This window comes from Hylobates moloch, unplaced genomic scaffold (genome assembly GCF_009828535.3).
Source record: "Hylobates moloch isolate HMO894 unplaced genomic scaffold, HMol_V3 SCAFFOLD_1, whole genome shotgun sequence".
Classification (NCBI taxonomy): Eukaryota; Metazoa; Chordata; class Mammalia; order Primates; family Hylobatidae; genus Hylobates; species Hylobates moloch.
This window is the reverse complement of record NW_026652276.1, coordinates 32,152,227-32,168,813: the sequence shown is the minus strand read 5'-3', so window position 1 is coordinate 32,168,813 and position 16,587 is coordinate 32,152,227. Positions and strand designations below refer to the sequence as shown.

Here is a 16,587-nt window from a genome sequence, read left to right as displayed (position 1 = left end):
GCTTGCATTCTCAAGAGTGCCTGTCTTGAGTACAGTTGTTAGCAAATGAAGGGGTTGTTGTATTTTACAATTATATTTCACAAAATTTTATTGCACATTAGGAATCCTGGCTTAGCAAATAATTTACAATATTAAAACCAATAAAGGAACATAATTTAAACGTGCAAATGTTTTGTACTTTAAATGAAATATGAATAATGATATAGTCATGAATGAACAAAAGGAAATCATTGTTCTTTATCCATTATTAGTAATGAATGAAAGACAGGGGATTAAAACACTTTTATTTTAAAAAATCAATAGAACAAGTTTCCATTTGGACAGATAATTACTCTCCCATTAACTCACTATGCTTCAATATCCCCATTAACTGTTGATATCATAGCATGTTTTGGAAGATGTACATGAGATAATACATGTATATATTTTTAATACTTTGGGTGACTTACATGCTCTATTAAGCAAATACACAAGATTCCACAGCAACTTTTATAGGAAAATTTGACAATTGTCTAAATTATTTCTACCGAATTTCATAGACTAGCCTAAGGAAATGAGTTAAACAGAATAACCAAATCTCTTTAGGAAGAGGGAGTGCAGGTAACTTAATCATGCTGTGTTTATCTTGTCTTTCTCAGGTAGTTCTGAAGGCTGTTTATCTTGTCCTTAATCATGACATCAGCTCTCGTATCTGCGACGTGGCGCTAAACATTGTGGAATGCTTGCTTCAACTTGGTGTGGTGCCCTGTGTAGAAAAGAATAGAAAGAAGAGTGAAAACAAGGAAAATGAGACTTTGGAAAAGAGGCCAAGTGAGGGAGCTTTCCAGTTCAAAGGAGTATCTGGAAGTTCCACCTGTGGATTCGGAGGCCCTGCTGTTAGTGGAGCTGGAGATGGTGGAGGAGAAGAAGGAGGAGGTGGAGATGGAGGAGGTGGAGGAGGTGATGGAGGAGGAGGTGGAGGAGGTGGAGGTGGCCCTTATGAGAAGAATGATAAGAACCAAGAGAAGGTATGACTGAAACACCTTATGTGTCCTCATGAAATGTCATACTTAATTTCTTTCTAAAGCTTGCCTGCCAGCAGTTTATTGACTCCGAACAGCACCTAGTCACTAGAGCAAAAAAGTGGAGAGTGGAGAAATCTCTTCATTAGGTTCTCAGTAGGCATTAGTAGAAACAGTTAAATGCAACTGTACTCTAAATCCAATATCTATTGCCATCCAAACAGTGTTAGAGCTAATTCTCTAGTCATGTTATTTCTGCAAGAGAACATTTCAGTTATGCTATGTTGCCGTAATTCTCAGTCTGACGCCAAGTATAACCTTTCTCAAAACCTTCAGACTCTGACCTAATTGAAGAATGTCTTAGTCTTCTCAAGCTGCCATAACAAAATACCATACACTGAGTGGCTTAAACAATAGAAATTTATTTCTCATGGTTCTGGAGGCTGGGAAGTCCAAGTGCTGTCAGGTTTAGTTTTATTCTGAAGCCTCTTCTCTTGCCTTATAGGTGACCACTGTCTTATTGTGTTCTCACATGGCCTCTTCTTTGTGCATACAGAGAAAGCAAAAGAGAGAGAGCAAAAGAGCTTCCTTGTGTTTCTTCTTATATGGGCCCAATCCCACTAGACCAGGCCCCACCATCATGACCTCACTTAACCCTATTACCTCCCAAAGACCCATCTACAAATCCCATCAGATTGAGGGGTTACAGCTTCAATATGTGAATTTTGCGAATACACAAATATTCAGCCCATAACAAGCAGTATAGTTTTTCTTCAATGTAAAGTTATTTCTTTTAAGTAACACATTTTTGGCAGCCAGCTTCAACCACAGTTAAGGAGAAAGCAAGAGAAGAATTTTGCTTGATTAGTTTATGTTGGTTTGAAGTGGGAATAACTCTCTTAGCCTCATTCAGCCCTCTCATGTCTCAATGTGGCACATCCTGGTGGCTTTAGTCTTTGTATTATTAATTGTTCCTAAATTTAATTCCCTCTGCCTTGTCAACATCTGGTATATGATTTCTTAACATCAAGAATTGGTTTTCTTTTTAAATTTTAAATACAAATTACTACAGCTCAAATTCACATAACTTACACTAATCTCAATTTGTGGTTTTAGCTAGAAAATGATATTCAGAAATTGAAGTCAACAAGAGATTTTAATCTCTAACAAATACTCTACACATCATGTCAAGTGTTTACACTTGTGAAGTTATAATGTGTAGAGTTCTAGATATATACCATCTGGATATATATTGTATAAACTATAAATTGTCCATTTTTCTTACATGTTATCAGATTTTCACATCTGAGCAAGCGTTGCAATACTCCTTCCTCTTTCACAATTTCTTCCTCATTTATTTCGAGTCCCACTTGACACGTTTCATATGCATTTATCATCTGGTTTCTTCATTTTATTGTTTACTCTTTTCTTCCCAATATTTGTGGACCGTGATCCAAATATTCTTGCTCCGATAATCTTGGTTGTTGAGCCTTTTCTATATGATTTTCTTCTCTTGCCTTAATTGTATTAATCATAAGGCAGTTCTAACAAACTTTATTGGATTTTAAGTTTCCCAACACCTTAGCACCTTATCCATCCTGAGGACAATGCAAGGAACTTCAGATCTGACTGTAAATGAAAATTATCTAAATAATGGTACAGATCACAAGAGATTTGATTGCAGATGCTAAGATCTAAAGAATCATTCAGTGATCAGTTACTTAGGAATTAGCAAACAAATACAAGTTATAAGGACCAAATTTATAAACACAGAAACTGGTGAGATTCTTACTGAATTTCCATTCTTTACATATCAACTCTGTTTGGACAAAGAGATTAGAAATAGTGTTTTGCCCATTATAATATTCAAGGGAAATTAAAAAGAAGAGAATATTATGAAATATTGATAAGCTTTTATCAGCAAAACTTAGATGTTCCAACTAAACTGATGAGGTTTTGTATATATGCTAAAGATCTCTGAGGTTCATAATTAGTGTTTTGTTTTCATTTTTGCTCTTCCTTTTTTTAGCTTTGAAATTTTATCCAAGTGGCATTTTAACCACATTTTTATTGAAAACCCACAAGTGTCTTGATTATTTAGAACGTAGATATTATCTAGACTATATAGCTTGATGTAATAGATGTTATTTTGACCGAAGTTATCACTTTTGATCAGTATAGGATTTTTAAAGTCAGACTATGTGGTCTCCAATACAGCCACCAAGATATATATGTCTTATAGTTAGTTCCCAAAATAATATTCTTTTTAGTGCAAATAATTTATAAAATAAAACCTGATGGTAGGTCAAGTGCCTTCTGTTTGTGATTCACACTGGTCTGTTCTGCCCCAAACCCATCTGTTATCTTCAGTGGAATCAGAAGGTTTATCTAATTTTGCAACTTAGTAATAACAGAAGCATAAGAATTGATTAAGATAGAAAGGAAGATCTAATTTCCATTTCTATATTTGCCACAACTTGTACTGAGAGCTTGGAATGTTGTTTAATATCTTCAGTTTTTTTTGCTGTAAGTTGCTACATCTTTCTGAATGTCTCCTATGAAAGCAACCTGAATCCCAAGGACATCTGAAGGTCTAAAGAAATGAAAACCTGAATAGATATTTACAAAGAGCTTCCAGAGCTAGAAAATTTTTAAAGGAGCTTATAATAATTTTAAAATATGTGTAAACCAGTCTTCCAAATAAGCCCTTGTTCAGGATGACCTTTTCTGAGGCACTGCTGCATAAGGCTTTGTAGCCTTTACAGAGCCCTCTACACAAAGGCCCTTGACTAAGGAAGCCAGTGAGGATTGAAATCCAGTCCAACCTCCGCTTTCGGAACCACTCACCAAAGGATTACAACCATTCAGAGGGCTCATCTTCTTCTAATTCTCCTCCTAGAGGGGTGCCTTTTCTAATTTGCATAAAGGTGCTCCAGAGGAAAGCAGTGCCCTACACATTAAAATAATTAATTTTATTATTATTTTTAATTAATAATTAGTTTTGCTATTATTAATAATTAATAATAATTAGTTTTTCTATTATTACATGCCTTTCATGTTTTGACTCTAATTCTCACAACTCTATGAAATAGATATTATGATTCCGACTTTGTAAGGCACAGGTAGGTTAAGTAGTTTGTCCAAGGCTATATAGTTAGTAAATGTTGAAGCTAAAATCGGAATTCAAACTAAAACCCCAAAAATCTGAAATCTAAAATGCTCCAAGATCTGAAACTTTTTGAGCTCCAACATGAGGCCACAAGTAGAAAATTCCATACCTGACCTAATGTGACAACTCACAGATGAAATGCAGTCAAAACTTTATGTCATGCACAAAATTATTAAATTATATAAAATTATCTTCAGCTTATGTATATAAGGCCTATGTGAAGCATACATAAATTTTGTGTTTAGACTTGGGTCCTATTCCCATCTCATTATATATATGCATATATTCCAAAATCTGAAAAAATCTGAAATCAAAAATACTTCTAGTCCAAGCATTTTGAATAAGGATAGTCAACCTATATACATGCAGTTCTGTTGATAAGTTTGAGTCTTCTGTTTGCAACTTTCTGAGCTGTCTTAAGTAGGGGTCCCTGGAAACAGGCTCCAATATGAAGATATGTGTGCAGGCAATTTACTGGAGTGTCCTCTCAGGATTAACCTCTGTTAGGTATGAAAAAGCAGGGTGGGGCATAGGGAGAAATTGAACTGCAGTGTGGTTGTAATAGAGGCCTAAACTAATCACAGAGGGCTTTGAAGCTGGAATGGCTCTTTAAGTAGTCCTCAGGTGATGCAAAGAGACCTTTTTAGCAGACACATCCCAGGTCCCTTTATGGCCCTGTCCAGTCATTAGAGGTAGACTGCCTCCAGGAAGAGAATATAATGTTGGGTGAGGCAGCTCTCTAGCTGTGGCCTTCAGAGGCACTCATCTGAGGGCAGTGAGCCATCAGCACTTCGAATAGCTCAGAGAATGAATGCTGCAGTGCCAAGGGGAATATCTGGAGTTCAGCACCACTTCCGCTACAAGAGCTTACAGATAAGAAAAGGGGGACCAACTGGATAACGTTAGGGGAGGAGAAAGTCAACCTTATCATAGTAAGGCCCATGCTAATGTATAGATAAGCCCCTATTCCTTCCATACCACACGCACATTTGAGTACTTATATCTGTTTCCAAAGTTTATGCGTTAACCCAATCATGTGGCTATGGAAAAGTCCCTTACAATTTGCAGAACAATTCTCATACATTATTTAATTTGCTCTGCATAGTAAACCTATGAAGTAGGAAGGGCAGCTATTAGAATCCTAAATTCACAGGTAAGGAAACAAAAACACAAGGAGATTAGTTAAGTTATCTAACATCATATGCAGTTAAGGAACAGGAGCTGGAATCCCAGGTTTATGGTGTATGTGCTGATGGTAGAAAGTGGTAGAAGGACTGAGACAGGCTGCAGCTTCCCAAAGAAAGTGATTCTTCCACACTGGGCTCTGCATCATTCCTTAGCAACTGCTTCCTTATGCTTCTTTGGAAATAATTCAAGGAAGTTCCTTTTTTGGAAGCCATGTTCTCCACTAACAGCAAAGATTAAATTGGGCAAAAGATAGGATGATATCAATTCTCATGATTCATCTCAGGGGGTCTTCCTATTTAGTCTCAGGGGAAGAATCAAGCTGAAAGTGTTTATAAAGTTCTGTATATTCTCACTTTGTTTGTGCATGTGTATTATAATACAGTGAAAGTATACAATTAGAAATAAAAGCCCTCAAAAATGTCAGAAGTTGCATGAAATTTCGAAGTTCCAGACTTTGATCAGTTCCAGAAACTTGGCAGTAATCCTTCCCTGGTGTATCAGAGGCCTACCGATGAGGGTAGTTTCTAATAAAACTTATTTGCTTTCATCAATGATAGTCTGCACTGTCTCTCTTTGGGTGGTTGTCTGACAGCAGTCAAGGATATAAAAGCATGTCTTCTAACAAAGACGTCTATACTTATATTGTCTAGCAACAGAGGGTGTTCAAAATACGTAGATTTTTTCTTTTAAATCATATACTAAATTTTAGAAAACTGAGCATGTTTGTTGAGCCCGCTGCAATTCTGTTTTCCAAATTGCAGGTGCTCCCTGTAAAACATATAAACTTGATTTAATCATACAATAGAATCCTAGCGAAAGGACCTCAGTGACAAAGTAAACAGATTTTTCTTTCTTTCTCATTCGTGGGTACCAGGATGAAAGTACACCTGTAAGCAACCATAGGCTTGCTCTAACAATGCTCATCAAAATAGTGAAGTCTTTGGGATGTGCCTATGGTTGTGGAGAAGGACACCGAGGGCTCTCTGGAGATCGTCTGAGACACCAGGTATTCCGAGAGAATGTAAGGAGAATTAAAGTAGATTCCATTTCCTCTCCCTCTTCCTTCCCTTCTGTTTAAGAATGAGTCCTTTGACAATGAGGGTCAGTGTTTCCTGAAAAATATTGTATTTTGTAGGAATAATTAATGCTGTTTTGGTGTGAGGAGATTCTCATGAGATATCTCAAGACATCTAAAACCCAGGCTTAGGAAAGTTTAATTGGGAAAATATTTCTGCCTCCTGCCTAGGGCAGACCAACTCCCAATTAGTGAAAGTATATATAATTGGAATGTGTGACTTGCAGCTTGAAAGAACTTTTGCACAGATGAACACATTTAGCAAGCTTTTGATGGCCTGTAACAAATGACTTTTTAATCATCTGCCTGGGTACTGTAGAAACATATTGCATATTGGAGAAAGGGGTCAAAGTTTTAGGACCTGGTTTGCTGTCCTTCTTAAGTTATGGAAAATGGCCCTTATTGCGACAAAAGAGGACTGTAAAAGTAGCCAGTCATTTTCTGGCTGCTTTATTTGAGAATGAACCTTTCCTTCTGAATATTTGAGATCATGTCCTTGTCAACTGTGTGAAACTTGAAACTCTGCATTTAGGCTTGCCAAACATAATTCTGTACTGGAAATGGTCTTCCAGCTCATTTTTATTTGCCTCTGCTGACTGTTAATTTTCTTTTTCAATTTGAACAATAACCTACTTCCACAGTCTGAGCTGGGATGGTTGCTTCATATGTATGTTTGAATTGAAATCATAAGAAAATATTCTCTTAAAAATAAGAGTTTGATGCAAAGTTGAGTTCGGAAATCCTTTGGCATATCTTGGCAGAGTTTTAGGGTCATGTCAAAATCTAATGCCAGCCTGTTTTTCCTTGATATTAGGTTTTGTCATGAAATGTTCACACAGTATTAGCATGCTGGGTTTCTTGCTTAATGCATCATCTCTCATCTATCCATCTAGCTATCCTTTTCTGTTTTGCTCTTTTATATTATATTGTGTTGTGTTATTTTAGTTTATTATATGTATATGGGGGTTATATTTGCACTATTAGCTTCTAAATTTTGAAACTTGAAACTTTTGACCAAGATCTTGATTTTGAGGCCAAAATTTGAAAATAATAATTAATAAGGCTATAGAAAGCTGGCATCTCTGCCATCGTTGCACATATGTATAAGATTTTTTATCTTTGATTTTAAACTGCATTACAGTATGAATAAATGCCTTCAAAGACAAATAAACCACATCACTCCCCATGCAGAAGACCAATTTCATGACATGAAACACTAAAACATAATAAATAAACATAATAAAAAGTGTCATGCTTTAGTTGGAAGTATAAACTGGCTCTGATAACCAAGATTTGTCTTTCTGGATTCACAGAAAGCAGGATGAGTTGGATCAGAAGCCATTTGAGGAGCTGTTGTTATCACTTAGTTAGTTCATCATACTTTCCTCCCCAGGAGCACCGAACACTTCCAATGAGGACATTCAGCCAGTGTTCTGCCTGTCTAATTGATTTGACTTATGGGACAATTTCTCTATTATCTCCTTCTATTTAATGCTCATTATTGATATTATCTTTGCTTATTTAGTTCAATAAACACATTGTCCAAGAGATATAAATATGGGAAATTTTCCTTGAGAAATATCCAGTTCCAGAAGCTAAATATTTTCAGATTTCTCTACCATTGGCCTTTCAGAAACTACTTAATTTTTAAGATACTAAGAATATTTGTCACCTTTACTAGGCAAGGTCCTTTCCCTAGCCTTTTTTCTTCCAAGAAACAGAAGGTTATTCTGACGATATTCGTCAAAGTGCCCAGCAATTTCATCATATAATGCCTCAATGTATCTTAGAGTATTAATGTAATCATTAGCTGGTAGTCTCCAATTATTGAAAAGGAATTCATTTCTTAAAAGTTTTATATATTTTGAAGAAATTCAGGATATTCTTTCAGAATTTAAGTATTTAAAGTTTGATATTCTTATGCTTGCTTAAACTTCCCACTGAACTCATACAGACGATACAAACATTTTAATATCCTCTAAAGAGAAAATTTGAAATTATACCTTTTTTGGTGTATTTTATAGAAAACACAGAATAATTCGTACTTCAGGGCCTGCCAACTCAGGGTTTTAAAGAGCTTTATAAATGCTACAATAAACATCTTCACATATTCTTTATAGAATGACAATTAAATACTTCTTTATGCAAAATATATTTTACCTAAGTACTTTGCAAACTTCATTTTATAGCTAGTAGCATTTATTTTGCAATAAAAATGAGTTTGCTCAATATCTGGAAACTTGTAAACTCCCTGGGAATAAAAATACCTAATTTCAAATCTAGGACATAATAAAGGAAAAATGAAAAACGTATCAATCCATCTGACTTTGCAATACAGATGGAGAGATTATAACAAAGTTATACCAAGAAGCCTATTGCTAATTCCAAGTTTCAGTCTTTTATAATCTTTTTTTTCTCTCTCAAAATTTCCAAGAATTTTTTCCTGGGCCTTGATTTGTCAAAATGATGATATAACTAAATTCTCTTCTGGGCCACAATTAAGGGCACTAATACAATCCCAATTCTCAGGAATTGCCTTCCCTAATCTGACTTCAATGCCTGTGCCTGGTGGTCCAGAGTTCTCCATCCATAATTAAGGTGGCCCTCACTCAGCCACCCCTTCTTTCTTGATCCTTATCCCTTTTCCCCTCAACCCAGAGACTTTGGTCGTTGTCCCATTTCGTTCCACTGTGTAGACATTCTTTTGTCTCTTTTATTCAGATGTAGTGTGGCACGCATCTTCCCATTGCACACAAAGCCTTTGAGGTTTTCTAAACGTGGATTGTCAATTCTATCACTTATCTAAATTTCAAACTTTTTTTTCATTAAGATCTTAAAATCTCTATCTTGGTGAAAATACTGAACTCTTTCTGAGACCAGCATTAGACCTTAGCTTTGAGCTTTGGGGTTTTTCCTATGGAGCAGCTGTTCTCAATGTAAACACCCTCAGACTTCTCAGTCTGTCTGTGCTCACATCTTACTCAGACAAGAGGGGCTAGCAGGGTTGCCTGTCACCGGCGAGTGGGGATGGTTGGAAACCCTTGCCTTCTGAAGGCTTCTGTCTCAGACTACCAGTATCCATAGCTTAAGCTGGTACTTGTGACTTTTTCACTTTTCTTCCTTCATTGCAGGCCCAGAACTGCCTCACTAAGCTATACAAGCTAGATAAGATGCAGTTCCGACAAACCATGAGGGACTATGTGAACAAGGACTCTCTCAATAATGTAGTGGACTTCTTGCATGCTTTGCTAGGATTTTGTATGGAGCCGGTCACTGACAGTAAGTAAAGCTGCACCCAAGTTCTAGGAGAAGTCGTTGTGAGGTGAAGCAGGTAGTGTTTCAAGGGGACACTAAATTTGTGGAGGTAGAATTTAGAGGAAAAGATACGTATGTGTCCATGCATGTGTGTGGGTGTGTGTATAGAGGATAAACAAGAAAAGCTTGCACATTATCTCTGATGACACATTTTGGAGGCTTTCTGAGGACAACTTACCACAGTAAATGAAAGTTTGGTAAGGCTTGTGGAGTTCTCACCTAGCCCATCAATTTTTATACCGCCGCTTGTGGGACTCCTCTCTCTCATATAACATAGTGTTATATGACCTCTGAGGCAGTGATCATATTCATTAGTTCAACGGATGTGAAATGAGTGTCTATAACGTACAGGCATTATAGTGGCACAGTGCTTGACAGTTTTTTCACAAAGTAAAATGGGAGAAAAACCTTATGATTGCAGTAAACATAGTAGTAACACAATTTGGACACACACATACTAAATTTTTTTTAAAAAGGCAAATAGAGCCACAGATAAACCTACAAGCTATTTTATAACTTAATGGCTTTCAGAAAACTCTAGTATGAAGACCTAAGTTACAGGGGGAGACCAATAAGTGTCAACTGCATTTATAGTAAACCAAAGGCCGCCAGTCCAATGTGAATGCAAATGCAGCAATGCAAGGAAAATAATGCATGAAGCCTGAGTTGAAAAAAATACACATTTCAATTAGAGTCTGGGAAGGATAGCTTTGTAGTATAGGCTTTTATTGTTTATATAACAAATGTATGATAGTAGTTGATTAGTTTGCAATGAAAATATATTTGCTAGATTTAGAAGCAGTTTTCCTGGTTGTAACCCAGGAATATTGTTTGGTTTCACATTAAAATAAAATATTGCTCCTCTATAGAACCCCTCAAACAATCTATTAGCAGAGTTGTTTTAAACCAAACACAATATAAATTAAAAAGGCAATAAATTGGGAAGGTAGTTGAGACAATGCAAGAGAAATTCTTGATTACAAATGATTTTTTCTCCTTTTTAAACTATTTGAGATAGAAATTATAAGCATAGACTAAAAGAAATCTTTCAGCAATGTGAAATCTAGAGATCATCCCTTGTCAATTGGCATAGACAGTGAGAGGTTGGTAATAAAGTATATTACTTTAAGGTGATAAATTCCTCCTGCGTTGCTTGAGATGTGGGAGTGGATCACAGTGAATCAGCCAGGCAGACATAGGTCCCCATATGGTGAATCTTGGAGCTGCCCATGCCCTTTGTCACATTTCACAGGTGGTTCACAGACCATGAGAAATCCTCTGGCACGGGCACAGGATACCTATGTGTCACCTACGAAAGATCCAGTTTTCTGTGAAAAACTGGCATAAAATGCCATGGAGGTCAAAGGCTTCCATTCACGGGCATTTCACATGTGTGTGAGCAAGAAGGAGGTGGCTCTGAGAAAGGTGGGAGGTTTCCCCTCTCCACCTGCCCAAGAAGTTTCTGGGAGAACTCTGCAGTTCTTGGCAGGACTCGGTCTTTCCCAGGGCCTATGAGAGCTTCCCTGCAGGGCTCCTGCCTGACTCTTTCTTCTCCCTTCCCAGCTACCTGGTTGGCCCCACCTTATTCCACTTTAGACAGACTGAACAATTTCCATTGAGAAAGTAGCATTTCTCACCACCAGAAAGCTTGAAAATGAACTCTCCATTGAGGGGTCATTTAGGAGCCTTTTTTTTTTTTTTTTTTTCTGTAAATGATCACCTATTTAAAAACTACTCTAACCCTAAAAGTCTTTCCTAAACTTAAGAGTTGGTTTCCTTTCCTTTGCTAAAATTTATCAACAAAACCATTCCAGAAATGCAATTGGTTGTATCATATAGTAAAGGCTCTGAAGGAGACTATGATTCATTTATTTCCAGGTCTGCCTAGAGATTATTAAACTGGGGGCATCTTTAATTCCTTGTTTCTGTATTTCACGTAGCACTTCACTAATTCTTGGGTGACAAGTACTGCCTTACTCCTACCCATTGTGTAGCTTAAAGGAAGCATTGTCTTTAATTTGTGCTTTTGCATTCCAGACAAGGCTGGGTTTGGAAATAACTTCACCACAGTGGACAACAAATCCACAGCCCAAAATGTGGAAGGCATTATCGTCAGCGCCATGTTTAAATCCCTCATCACACGCTGCGCTTCAACCACACATGAATTGCACAGCCCTGAGAATCTGGTGAGAAGCTCTCCTCTCTTCCCACAGGAGGTGTCAGTCTCTGCCCTGAGAAAAGTACTCATTGTCATGGCCATGAGTAAGAGAAGCTGAAATCTAAAAGTCTACACTTTAAAGTTTAAATATCTATTTTCCCTGGTGTCACCAGTAAGTCATAATGGAGCGTTAACACTTTTCTTCTCCTTGTTACTCATTTATCCTATTTGCAAGTTCACCTATCTTCCTTTCCCATCTCAAAGGTTATAAAGTGTTTGGTGAAATAATTGTAAAGTATGTTGAGCCCTTCAGAAAGGAGGTTCTAGAGCACAGCTTGTTGGCTCATAAAATACTAAAGAATGTTATCCCAAGTATTATTTGAAACCATATTTACTTTAAAAATTAATGCAAATATGTTGCTGAAATTGGTTTTGTTTTCTTTTATTAAGCACTGTCTGTAATCTTTTAGCTACCTGTCTTGAAAGACTGTGTTAATTAAACCACTGAAGTCGCAATAGGATAGGGAAGAACCAGGTTATAAAAGGCTAGTGCTAAAGGCATAAGAATGACACAATAGACTTTGGGGACTTAGGGGGAGGGTGGAAAGGAGTTGAGGGATAAAAGACTATAAATTGAGTTCAGTGTATACTGCTTGGGGGATGGGTGCGCTAAAATATCACAAAGCACCACTAACGAACTTACTCATGTAACCAAATACCATCTGTTCCCCAAAACCTATAGAAATAAAAAAATTAAAAGGCTAGTGCTTAATTACCACCAAGAAGATTGTGGTTTCTGATACGAAAATGTAGATTAAGGCTGAAAAATCTAACATGAATAGGTGAATTCAGGTATCTTTGGGAGGCAAAGCAGCATTTCTCTATCCTAGCAGTCTGTTAGATATTATGACTCCTATGCGGAAATCATTCCATTTGCACATGTGGACCCTGTCACCTAATGTACTCAAATCAAGGAAATTATTTTAAGCTATTGTAACTATTGAAACAATTCACTTAACTTGAGATAAAATCCCAAACTAAAGGAGTTGAACTTTGCTGACAGCCAAAGCCAACCCAGCAAATTTCTTGGAGCTTGAGTGTAGCACAGGTACCATCCATGCATACAATTTGGTCATAGCAAAAGTAATTTAACAGGTTGATTACAATATACACGACTGCTTATACATCTTTTTTTACAAACTCATGTGTAGAAAAATACTATATTAAAAAAGAAATCTTAAGTTTGACTTTGAACTCCCATCCCATAAGAACAGTGGGACATCAAACTTCTGTCATTCTTGGGGTTCCCCACTTCACAGTGTTGCGTAAAGACCCCCAAGTCTTAGGAAGCATCTAGAGCCTGGGGAGGTTCCACAGGTCTCAATGATTAGTCTACACCTCTGATTTCACATAGTACTCTTTGCTGTGTGCTTAGGGCTGGGCACCCTCTGGTGAGTTTGGAATCTTTCCTTTTTGGAGTCTTTCCCCGTTCCTAGAGGAATTACTGCAGAGCAGAGTGAGGGGCACAGGGCCCTGCTTCCCACAGAACCCAAAGTGTTCTGCATCCATGTTCTCCCCAAGGGTCCTACCTTCTGCTTTCCTAAAAATTATGGACATAATTGTCCCAGTGGTCTTAGGTTTTGAAAACCACAACTATCAAGGTAAGTATTGTTTAGGCTTCTGCATTCTGCCTTGCCATGAACTTTTCCTAAGGCAAAAAAAATACAGTGACTACTCACTTCATGAGCAGAGAGAGAGAGGGGAAATGCTGGATCCAAAGCTTAATTTCTCAAGTAAAAGTCCAGCATATATTTTTAAATATTGATTCACCAATATATTGGTTGTAATAGCCCTACATCAACTTGAGTTTGTAGTCAAGTTCATGTTCAAATGGGCTACAACATATATGTAATTTGCTAAATCTGTCCAGCAAAACGCATCATCCTTTGAATAATCTGTCTTTGGTAGAAATGTCTGGAGGACTTAACATATTTTGTCATAATGATACAGAAAATTTGGAGAAGCTGAACAGGGACCAAAATCTCTAATGTAAACAAATTTTTGACTACCTTTTTCTTTGCAGGCATCTCTTCAGAAGTTACAATTAAAAGAGAAAATTAAAGCTTGGGAATCCAATGGTTTAAAATGTAAATTAATGTCTTTCTAATGATGCAGGCAACTTTCTGAATGAAGCGTGATAACCATCCTTTTTCATACTAAGGATGACCAGCAAAGGCCTTGGTAATGTTCTTCTATAGGAACATTGTAGAAGGAGTATACTACCAGTTTCATCAATAGTAAACTGTCCTGTCTTAATGGTTCCAATGCTCATGTAAGCCTAAGGAATTACTTTCTTCCTCTCTACCTGGAAAAACTATTTAATCGCACAGCTATCTTTCTTTCTGCAACTTCCTTCTTGCCTCCAAATAGGGACTGTATTGTGACATTCGTCAGCTGGTCCAGTTTATCAAAGAGGCTCATGGGAATGTCTTCAGGAGAGTGGCCCTCAGCGCTCTGCTTGACAGTGCCGAGAAGTTAGCACCAGGGAAAAAGGTGGAGGAGAATGAACAGGAATCTAAGCCTGCAGGCAGTAAAAGGTTGGAAGCTTGAACTCTCTGAATATTAGTGTTTGCCTTATGTCACTAGAATAAAATCTGTTGTTGTACTGTTTGTGTGGTTCCTGTGGTGAAACTTCAGTGTAGGAATGGTAAAATTATCTTGTGTAAGTGGTTTCACTGGGTGGTGCAGCAGCAGCTTAGAAAAATGAATAAATTTACTGTCAAATAAATGCCGCCTCTAATATGAATTAGAGCTCAGTTGTTCTTGAATTTTCATATACTTGAACTTCACGTCATAGCTCTTAATTAAATGGTAGAATGCTACCTGTTTTAGTCTCTTCTGTACATAATTTACACTTTTATTCAGAAAGGAAAAGCAATTACTGATACCATATTATCCTGTTCAGTAAATTCTATTCTAAATGTGGTAAAAGACAAATGATTAAGTAATAGCCTGTTGTTTTTCCTTCTAGTAAACATAAATTTATTTTATGCCTATTGTATATTAAATGCCACTTAAAAATTAAAATAAACTCCTAAACTTAAAATCCTGCTTGCAGTTAATGACTTTGTTTGCAATAATGGTGATATTGTGAAGCAAAAAGGCTGCTAAGTCATGAGTTAATGGTGTGGTATAAATTCTAAACAACATAGACTCCTGGTGACATAAAGTTCATAAGCTGCAAAGTTGTCTACAACAGAGTGTTTTGTTTTATGAAGTGTATGAAGTATTAAGACTTGCTATCCTGCTCTGCTGTAATTGTTGGAATGCACCATTTGTATAGGTCAGAGGCGGGAAGCATTGTGGATAAAGGCCAGGTATCCTCTGCACCTGAGGAATGTCGTAGCTTCATGTCCGGTCGCCCCTCACAGACTCCAGAGCAGTAAGTAGCGTTGGTTTTGTCTCCAGTGCAGACGGCTATGCACTTCACTCTGGAAGAATTTCTATTTTCCAAACTGCTATTTGTTTGTTTTTCATCTCCTTTGAACTTTGCCTTGTTTCTACCCTTTACATTTCATTCCGAATGCCACTAACCTCTCCAGGCCAAATCACAAATAACCAGTCTGTGCCTATGAGAAGCCTCCCTAACTACATTTCCCATCTCCAGTGTCTCCCTCACTTCTGCTTTTCATGCACACTACTGAAGATACACCTTGAAAAATGGCATATATACCAGGTGGGCTGGGAGTGTCCTCCAGTTTCTTGCTTAAAATCACTTATAATTTTTTAAAAACTTAAATGTATGAATGGCTGTCAGTATACTTAATGAAGGTTTTCCCAAAATAAGTAACAAAAACTTCTCCAGTTCTCACCTTTAGCTGAAACATAGACTGTAACACATCGTACCTTGGTCCTCTCTTGAGATCCATTCCAGTGTCCTCTGACATCAGTTAATCTACACTTTTCATAATGGAAAAATCAAAAACATCTTTAAATTAGTGCCCTCAGAAAATATAAGGGTTACCATAGACGCTAATTGTACAGCCTAGTTCTATGCAAGTTTTATTTGTATTTTTTCTCTTTTTGAGAACTACTAATCCACAAGTGGAGTGTAAACATGTACTTCGTTTTAGGTATACCATTCTGCTTCTCAAAACCTTACTCAGTATTAAGTGATTTTTCTTCTAGGAATCCTGCAGAATATTCTAGGTATTATGATATCCTTTCTTCACAGTCAGGCAAATCAAAGTGAGAAGCACACAGCCATCAGATAGGACTTTGGTAACCCATAGCAAGCAAACAAAATCTTCAAAGAAAAAATGCCCACACAGTTCTTGTAGCACTTCAAAATTTTAGAAATTTTGTAGTAAACACAAATGTGTGATAAACACAATTTTGTGTTTATTTAGTGTTCAAGTAGATCAATTCCATGGGTTCAGGGAACATGTGAGTTTCTGCATATGGCTATAGCCCCAGTATGGAGACTGGGCTTGCTCATACTAGGCACTTAGTCTATATTTCATGAATGAATGAATGAATGAATGAATGATTCAATCAATGAATGAAAGGATAAAAGTGTCAGATTATTATTAAGCTTTTGTTTTCTTTAGCTTCCTTTCTTAAAATTCAGTTTTAGTTTTCCCTTTAAGGTAGCCTTTAAGTATATGGTAAAAATTCAAAC

The 16,587-nt window shown here is 37.0% G+C and overlaps 1 protein-coding gene across 14 annotated transcripts in view; it reads left to right on the top strand.

Moving 5' to 3' along the window:
* The window catches only part of UNC80 (unc-80 homolog, NALCN channel complex subunit), a 231,472-nt gene that overhangs the window by 50,080 nt on the left and 164,805 nt on the right, over nucleotides 1-16,587 (top strand). For 12 of the 14 annotated variants that reach the window (XM_032754681.2, XM_032754680.2, XM_032754686.2 and 9 more), the window contains 6 exons: nucleotides 639-1,007; nucleotides 6,233-6,379; nucleotides 9,565-9,712; nucleotides 11,786-11,934; nucleotides 14,337-14,503; nucleotides 15,250-15,348. In XM_032754681.2, the coding sequence (XP_032610572.1) occupies nucleotides 639-1,007; nucleotides 6,233-6,379; nucleotides 9,565-9,712; nucleotides 11,786-11,934; nucleotides 14,337-14,503; nucleotides 15,250-15,348 (1,079 nt within the window). The remainder of the gene's footprint in view (nucleotides 1-638; nucleotides 1,008-6,232; nucleotides 6,380-9,564; nucleotides 9,713-11,785; nucleotides 11,935-14,336; nucleotides 14,504-15,249; nucleotides 15,349-16,587) is intronic. The other 2 variants (XM_032754682.2, XM_032754690.2) reach the window with 1 other exon arrangement.